Raw genomic sequence first — 9304 nt, forward strand, 5'->3', positions numbered from 1 at the left:
ATTCCTGCTAGGCAAACTCTAGGCAAAACGGCAACATCTAGCAGGCCCCATCCTCCACCTTCCCCCCTGCCCAGCCTTTGAAGGCAACAACAATCACCCAGCCTCGATCCCTTTTAGGAGACCCACCTGAGCAGGCGCAAGGCTGCGTTTACATGGGCCATCTCATTGAATCCTCATAGCCCTTTCTTTTAACTGCTAGATTACAGAAGGGGAAGAAGAGGTGTCATAGCGGCCCGATGTCTATGCCCCTAATGCCTTGCTGGGCCCTGCCCCTCTCTGGAGGCTCAGGAAAAAAAGCTGCTGTGCAAAGTGGGAGCCCCTGGCCCCTCAGTGATGTGCCCAGGCCTTTTAACACAGACACCAGAGGCAAGGAGCCAGCTATCTCATCCCCTTTTCCCCGGTACGAGCATCCCTAATCTGAGGCCCGGGCAGCAGTCCTGATGTCCTGCAAGCTCCTGACGTCGCTTACATTTGCTAGGTTTGAACATTTTCCTGGAGAATGTAGATTTAGACTTTCATCAGATTCCTGGAGGAATATGTGACCTAAAAAAGGTTAAGAGCACTGATGGTTCTGGAAGGAAGAGGTCTGAAATTGATTAGACAAGGGCTGCCAAGCTCAGCTTTCCTGCCATGGCCACGCCAGGGCTCCCTTTCTCCTGCAATGTTGCCCTTGCCAGGCCCTCCAAGAGCCCAGGCAGGCAGAGGGGCCGAGGAGGCTCATGAAGGATCTCTGCCACGTCACCCACAAACCCGGTCTTAATGGTCTCTGTCTCCTCTCGGGGCAAAATCCTCACTTTTATTTTCACTTGGAGCACTTGAGTCACATCCTCACTCCATCTCACCATTCTCTGTGACGCAGTCCCACCAGAAGCCAACCTGGGGAGCCCCCTGAAAGGCAGCTCCTAACTACCCAGGAATTTCTGGGACTCCGAGAGGGCAGTGGAAGCCAGCTGGAGAGGGGTCCCTGCACCAGTTGAGCCAACAGCCTCAGTCCTCAAGAGCAGCCCCATGGTCATGTTCCCATCCCCACTCCCAGGACAGAAGCACTCAAAAAAGCAGGTAGTCTGCAGCTGAGCAGGGACACGTCTGCACAAGGAGGCTGGTGTGTGTCTGTAGATATCAGGATAGCCTGGTGTGCAACTGTGTTATGTGTGTGTGCATGCAGGCAGCCTATGCACAGCCACAGGCCCACCTCCCACACACAGTCAGACACCAGCGTGAGCTCACACATGCCAACAACACCCACACTCCCACATAAGGCCAGGCCTCACATATGCACACACATGTGTACACACATACCCCTTTCTGTGTGATGGCCCTAGTCCTCACACAGATATGCCCATCCAGATCTCATAAAACATCATATTCATGTCTCACATGGGTATCCTTCCATACCCCAACACACACATGTGCCTACTGACATGCACACAGCTCTGACCTGCCATGCGTGTGCACACACAGCAATGTGTGTCCACTCCTTCATGCCCATGCAACTCAGCCAACACCACTCCTTGTGAGACTCAGGCGCACACACATCCTTACGAGGCACACTTGCATCTTCAGGCCTTACACACAAAGCACACATCAGCACTTCTTCCTGGTGTAGACACATGAACGCTTGCACAACTTTTCAGTGCACACAAGTGTACCCCAGAGTCAGTCCTTATACAAGATAGTCAGCCCCCTCCAAAGTCCTAATCCAGCAACACACACCAATCCTCCCTCAAAATGCACACTGCTGCGTGCACAGCCAGGCCTCACCTCGGCACACACTTGCTCAGGGGCCCTGCTCCCTATGCTCCTGCTGCTACGGCGGGAACCAACCCAGGCATGGTGCCCCTTTGCCCACGGGGCAAACTCTGCTCCCAAACTGCACCCATGCTCCTTATCAGGAGTCTCCATAGACCTAGCTGAGGACATCCAGGAACCTGCCCTGACAACTCCACAGCCTACTGGGCTCTCCTAAGAGCTCCCTTCTCCGCTCAGCCTCCCACCCTGCTCTCCATATCAGTCCTCAGAGGCAGAAAACAAGCTCTGGAACTGAGCAACTTTGCCAAAGGACCAGAGTCATTGCCCCCTCCTGCCACCAGCCCCTGCAACAGCCCTGACTCCGTCAACTCACCCCCACTCCTCTCAACACCCAGGAAAGCTCGCCAGTCGCTCAGATATTAACCCCTCCTGTGCCGATGCTCTTCCCTAGAAGGACTTGGAAGGGAGAGGTGAGAGGCGGGATTGCTTACAGGGACAAGTTGGCCCTCAGCTCAGTCACTGCAGGTGTCCATAGTCAAGAACGGCTGCTAGGAGGAGAAGAACTCTCTGTCACTGAAGGGATCCAAGTTGAGGCCAGAAAGCTACCTCAAGCAAAACTAGAGAAAGGATTCCAGCTTTGGACCCAAATGACTGGGAAAATCCCTTCTAACCCCCAGTTTCTGAGACTCTGTGTGCCCAGGTCTCACACACACACACGCGCGTGTGCGCGCACTGTCAACCGGGCACTCATACACACACATTCCTCAGGCTGGCCTGGCACATCTGTGCACCCACAAACATGCCCACACCTGCTCTGGGCACTCTGTGCACAGGCAAGTGCCCCCAAGCCCACACTGTCTGCCATCACCTGTGTGCACAGGCGTGTACTCAGCATTCAGCACGCGCCCCAGGCCCAAGACACCGACCCCCGCCCCTGTGCCCTCCAGGACTCTCAGAGGCGCAACTCACTTTCCCAGTTCCTCGAAGAGCTGGTACTCTTCCGTGAAGCGTGTGCAAGTGATGGTGGCCATCCTGGGGCTGGGCAGGCAGGCGAGGCTCAGGGACGGGGGACCCGGACTGGGGCGCTGCTGCTCTGCTCCCGGGACTGGGGGCCACGCGCCTGCCCGTGCTGCCGAGCGCAAACAGAGAACCGGCTTGACTGAGCAGGGCACTGTGGCTGCTCGCAGCCTCGCGAGCCTTCGTCAGCATCCAGGTCCCCATGGCAACCACCTCCGAAACGCCCTGTTCCCGTTGCCCCGGTAACTGCCTCCCCAACACCTGCCTGCCTTCCACTGCAAAACCTGCTCCCTGACGCCCTGGTCCTACCTTGTACAATACTGTGGGCCTGTGTGGGTCCCGGGGGCGGGAGGACCCAGCACCCCCGGGGTGAGGGGCCGAGGGAGGGGCTGGAGGAAGGGAAAGGGAACAAACTTAGTCCACAGTGAGCGCTCTTCCCACCTCCCCCATCTCCAACTGTGGGGCCCTTTCAGCAGACGGGATGGGATAAAGTGGGGCAAAAAGGCAGTTGCCATGGTGACGGCCAGTGGGTGCCACATTCTGGGATGGTCCCCAGGAAAGACAGGATGTAGTTACCCTGGCAACTTCATCTCCTCTGGAGAGACAGGTATTGCCCCGTTGCCCTGGTAACAGCTGGGTTCGGAGGTTTACAGGGAAATGATGGCTAATTCATTGGGATGTCTCTCTCTCCGCGGATCGCTGTGGCCTCTGCAACTGTCTCTTTGTATTTTTTTGCCACTTATCCTGTCTTCCTCACTTCACTCTGGCTCTTCGTGTCCTTCCTCCACCCTGTCCATCACTAGCACCCCAGCCCGGGGGAGAAGTGCTGAGGAGACCCCAGGGTTCTGGGAAGCAGCTCAGGCTGCCTGCCCACCCCCACCCCTCAGTTGTGACAGCTGGTCCTCTCCTGAGGCCTCTTCTGCAACCTCTCTCCCACCCCAGGCCCCCAGAGGGACCATGGTGATCGGGCCTCCTGGGGCTCATGTCCCAGTTTCTGCTTGTGCGTCAAGTTAAGGTAAAAAAGGCGAGAGGCAGCTGTGAGGAAGGGAACAGCCTGGTTACCCAGGCCTGGGCCAGTGGCCCTGCCCCTGCCCTGGAATCTGCATTTCCAAATGCCGCGGGTGCCTTTCTGCCGATTTAACTCTTCAGGACATCAGCAATACTTACACCAAGATCTCACAAGGCCAAGGTGGTCAAGAAGGAAAAGGACGGGAGTTTACGATTGTCTCAGTCTGAGCTCCAATTCTTTTTTTTTTTCTTTGACAGAAAGCGAGAAATCACCCCCCCAGGGGGGATGGTCACGCCGCAATCCCTTCTCCTCCATTCTCCTCTTGGGATCTTGGGCACGCACGCACACACGCCTGGCGTGAGTTTTAAGCCACCAGGTCCAGGACGCGAACCACGGTCGGCTACGTGGGAGTCCAGCGACATAGGCATTACGTTAACTGCTGGTTCCCCTGAGCTCCAATTCTAACACGTATTCGCTGCGTGGCCCTGGGTGAGTCACTGACCCCCTCTGAGCCTCCAGGTCCTTTTCTATGCAACAGAGAAACAAACTTGCCTCTGCGGAGGAAGGCGAAGCAGGCTAGGGCTGGGAGGGTCTTGGGGAAGTATGTAGACATCGGGGCCCTTCCCTCTCAAGAACAGCAGCAGAATATTCAAAGAGGGACCATGGGGGCCAGCAGGTGGTGTGGTGGCTGGGGTGCTGGGCTCCCACATGGCTGATCACCATTCGGGTCCTGGACCTGGTGGCTTGCTTCCTCACTTTCTCTCTCTAGTAAATTTTTTTAAATAATCAATCAATCAATCAATAAAATTAAATGGATAACTCTTGAAGGAAAGAGAGAAAAAAAGAAAGAAAGAAGGACCATGATCACCCCCATCTCCCTAGATTGGTCTTAAAATCTGGGACCCTACACGCCCACTCTCTCCACTCAGGAGAAGGGGTGCTGCAGCTCGTCTCACCGCCAGCATTTGCTCCCAATACCACAGGTCAGATCAAAGGATCCGGGGAGCCAAAGTCCTCGGAGCCTCCAATCGGCCTTTCTGTCACCTCATTTGTGGGGTATGTGGTCTTCTTGTTGGTTCCCCAATGAGTCCCAACTCACTACCCTAAGCCCAGGGGCCCCTAGAGACATCCGGGTATCCCCCCAACTCTGCCCCTCTTCCTGGGAGTCTGGGCGGGGAGAGAATGATGTTGAGCTTTCCCATTCAGCCCCTTTTTCCCAGGAGAGGGAAGGGAGGGAGGCAGAGGGGAGGAGGGAAGCGCAGCAAGGGAGGAGGGGGATAATGGCTTTGCCACTAATTGCACCATTACCACCTTCAGAAAAAGGAAAAACCATTCGGTTTTGTTTCTGCGCACAATATGCTTCCCGCTTCTGCCGCCAACGTCGATTCAGAGCAGAGAGGGGAGGCCTGCGCTCGGGGGCTGCACAGCGCGGGCAGTGGGCAGGGCACGGAACACCGTGGCCAACTCGAGGTCTACGCCTGGAGGGAGAAGCACCACACCGCTGGCCTCCTGTCCCAGACCCTCTAGCCTATCCCCTGCAGGAGACAGCTTCCTTCCTCAGGGCACAGAGGTCACTCCAGTTGTTGCCTAGGAAAGAGAAGAGGCAGTGTGGGGCGGTAGTTAGAGCAGCCCCCTACTTACAAGCTGCGTGACTTCAGATGAGGATCCTAACTTTTCCGTGCTTCAGTTTTTCATCTGCAAAATTGGGTAAAGACGATTCCGTAACTCCAGGGCTGCTCAATGGATGAAATGAAATGAGCACAGTTGATGCTATAAACACTCAGTAAACAGGGGAAGTGCATTATCTAGGGCCTAACACATCATTTCCTTCACACCCCTCTCCCTGAACCGCAGAAGCACACACCACCATCTTCTAGTCCTGGCACTTTGAGCACCGTCGTCTGAGCCCCCGCCCCCCCAGAGTTTAGCTCACGGTTTTGACCAGGCCTAGTTTGCAGCAATTCCTGCAGAAGAAAGGATGAGCACTAGGAAGAGAGGTCACAAGGACCGCCAGCTCCTCAGGTGCCATCAGAACGACAAGACCGCTTTAAAAGTTGACGAGTAAAATAAAGAGAAATGTGCCGTGAGGCCGCATTCATGGAAATCTAACATTCTGCACGAGGAGGTGATCGTCTGCTGAAATGGAGCCTATTCGGGGCTAGCACAGCACAGGGAGATCCAGTCTCGCATACGTTGTGTGGGGGCCTCTCTTGGGCCTTGGGAAAGCCTGCAGTGATTCAGGAACTTACAGGGCTGGAGGCAAGGACAGGGCCAGCTCTCGCCCTGCCTCTGCCAGGACCATGCCATGGCCTGTGTGGCTGCAGGGGTGGGGCCAACCCCAGCCGGCCACTCTCCTCACCCCACCTGTCTGTTCTTTTCTAGTTCCATCTCTCTTCTCAACGCTCCTTCCTTCTTTTTCTCTCTCTGCCTCCCCCCACCCCGCCCTGTGTCTCTTCCTTCTCTCCCTTACACCTCCCTTCCTACTTCTCCCTGTCACTTTTCTCTCCCTCCTGTTGGCCCAGACCCCCATGCCTGCAGTGCTGGGGGATGAGCAACCCAGGCTGTAGGATCCTGATGGTGGAGAGATGGCTGGCGATGGAGGAGAGTGAGGAAGAGGAGGGAGAAGAGAAAGAGGTCTCCTTGGCAAGTCTCTTGCACACACACGCACACTCGCACACACCCACATCCCTCTGAACCTCCAAGTCCTCACTAAGGGTGTGGGCACTGCCTTGGACAGGCACCCCCACCCTGAGTGTAACTGCCACTCTACTGCGGAGGCATGACTGCTAATTCACTGCCTCCCCTGTGCCCGCGAGGCTGGCAGCTGTGCCCGGTGGTGGCAGGCAACGAGGAGCCAGCCGAGCCTCTGTGGTGCTGAGAGAATGAGCCGATGATTGCATCAGGGGGATTGTTCCTGCCAGACTCCCTACTCCCCAGGGCCAGGGCAGGCACGAGAGCCGGCACGTGTGCCCCCATCTGCAACATGCGTGTGGCACTCAGGAGCAGGCCTGTGTGCCATGGGCTGGTGGCCGGGGTGGGAGCCCTGGAGGTGGCTGAGCATAGCCCTGACGTGCCAGAACAGGGATCAGCACGCGAACACAGGCCTGTGTCTTCCATCCCCACGTCCATGGAAGGGATCAAAGGAGACCAGGGCCACGTTCCTAGGAGGTGACACTGTGGCAGCTGACTCGGCCCCTGTACGTGTTCACATGCACGTGCCCAAGTGCCTCAGGGTCCTGCAGGGTCTGGGCAGCCACTGTAGAAAGCACGCCATCCTTAGAGTCCTCCTGGGGCCTGTCCCACTAAGGACAGTCAGTGTGGGGGGCAGGACGGGAGGAAAGTGGGCCGAGAGAGGAGGTCCTGCCAAGGGTCTGGCTCCAGGCAGGGGCGTCAAGATTGACCGTTGTGGTAACACCAGGCCTGAGCAGAATGGAGGGGAGGTGGGGGTCAGGCACGGTGCAGTGGCACCATGTGGAAGGCACTCCTGGCAGCGAGAGTGAGACAGGGAGCCACAGACAGAGGACAACGGCCCTGGGCTGAGGTTGCATAGCAGTGAGAAGACTTGAATTCAAGTCCCGGAAGAGCTTGCAACTGGCCTTTTATCCAGTGGGGCCTCTGCTTCCTTCCAGGAAAGAAGGGGCCCAGAGCTTTTCCTTTCCAGCCAGGTGTGTGGTTCTCCCCTAGCTGCTGAGGGTCTGGTTGGCAGAGCCCAGGACTGCATAGGTAGGGCACAGCTTAGACAGGCTGCCCCTGATTCTGTCCCATCTAACTGGCAGATCTGCCACCCCTGGTCCAGCTAAGGGAACCACAGGGGCCTTGCCCCACATCATCTCTGGGCTGCGCTGCCTCGGATCTCTGGCTGGAGGGCTGGGGCTACCATACCTCTGCCCTCCCTCCCAGCACTCTTCCACAGGGCCTGGCTGGTACAAGCACCTCTCTGGTGGTTCAGCTAGCATCCAGGCACAGAATCCAGACCCAGGTGACCTGACTGCAGGAGGGACTCAGGACACAGGAAGCAGGAGGGCTGGGTAGGAGCCATGCTGACTGCTGGGCAGAGCAGAAGCCACAGGGTCTGAGCCTCTCAGCACAGTACCCCAAGACCTTCCACTGATCTCGGACCTGGGCTAGCTGCCAGCCCCCCAGGACCAGGTTGAAGGATGAAGCTTAAGGGGAAGTCCTCAGCTATTTGGGTTCTGGGTGGTAGGACTCTGAGCCAGGCAAGCTCAGGGCTGGGTTTGACACTGGACTGAGAAGACTGAGACCTTGGCCAAGCCTCCTTCTCGGGCTCCAGGAGCAGGCACCTGCCCCGTCCCCAGCTGGTCCTTCCTGGTTTGAGGCCAGGCTGGCCAGGGAGTAGGCCTTGGTAGCTAGGGAGAGCAAAAAGGACCATTTATGGCCCTGTATCTGGAGCCCCCAAGGGCAGTGGCCCCAGAAGTGGAAACTGTAGGTGCAGGCTGTGCACCCAGGCAGAGCCGACTCGGCAAGCACAGGAGAGAGGAGAGACCCTCACAAACTCGTGCAAGCCTAGAGCCACAGGGGAGCCTGCCTGTGCCACTCTGAAGGGCCAGTCCGCATAGCAGCACAAGCACCCAGCAGAGCTGAGGAGCCTGGGTCAGGGGCAGACCATGGACAACTCATCCCCCGGGGTTATACCAGGCCTGGGACACCACCTTCATGGGGAACTTCTTCAGAGCCTCCCTCTGAGCAGGCAGAACTGGGGGGCCACTGGGATGCAGAGGCCTCTGCCAGTGCTGGGCCTGCACCACCACACCGGGCATCGACACCACAGAGGCAAGGGCAGGTTCCCATATCGTGGAGGGGGACGATAGCAGGTACACAGAGTAGGGCCCAGAGGAAGGAACTACAGACAGTGACCTCCACCCTGCAGCGCAGGCCGGATCCTCACTCCCGCACTCAGCCACCTCTGCTGTGGGGACGCAGCTCTGTAACCAACACCCGAACCCCACACCCCCATCACACCGCACCCACCCCACCCCACCCCACCCATCCCGCTCATCCACAAGCTGACGAGGCCTAACAGGCCTCCTTTGCCAGCGACAAAAATAACTATTTTCAAAATTCACAGCAGGGCTTTCGCCTACACACACTGCGCCGACTGGAACCTGAAGGGAGATCTGCAGAACGCAGTGTGCGGATGGAGGCCGCTCTGCAGCAGGCAGGCTGCACACCCCACGCCCCTCCTCCCCGTGCCCAGCCCGGGCCCTTCCAGACACACACGCTTGGAGTGCCCGGAGCGGCCACCTGGAAGGGCTCGTAGATCCTCCACTGCATGAGAGTCGGGGAGTTGCCTGAGGTCACACAGTGGGTCTGCGGCAGGACTCCATAGATCCGCCTCCTAGCCAGCTGCCCAGCTCTGTATAGTCCACTCAGCCAACCGTGAGCTCCTGCGTGCCCCCAGGACACACGAGCCACCTCCACATGTGCTCAGAGACGGCCCCACATCCCTCACTCCGTGTCACGGCACTTTAATCAAGTTCACGGGCTCCTGCACACCCATTGCCTGGGCCG

The 9304-nt window shown here is 57.7% G+C and overlaps 1 protein-coding gene across 1 annotated transcript in view; it reads right to left on the minus strand.

Annotated features, from left to right (window-relative positions):
* CAMK2A (calcium/calmodulin dependent protein kinase II alpha) overlaps positions 1–2944 on the minus strand; it is a 70937-nt gene extending 67993 nt beyond the window's left edge. Inside the window, exon 1 of the mRNA XM_006150892.3 lies at positions 2719–2944. Coding sequence (XP_006150954.1) covers positions 2719–2780 — 62 coding nt within the window. The 5' untranslated portion in view covers positions 2781–2944. The remainder of the gene's footprint in view (positions 1–2718) is intronic.
* Between the last annotated feature and the right edge of the window lie 6360 nt (positions 2945–9304).

This window comes from Tupaia chinensis, unplaced genomic scaffold (genome assembly GCF_000334495.1).
Source record: "Tupaia chinensis unplaced genomic scaffold, TupChi_1.0 Scaffold000303_1, whole genome shotgun sequence".
Classification (NCBI taxonomy): Eukaryota; Metazoa; Chordata; class Mammalia; order Scandentia; family Tupaiidae; genus Tupaia; species Tupaia belangeri.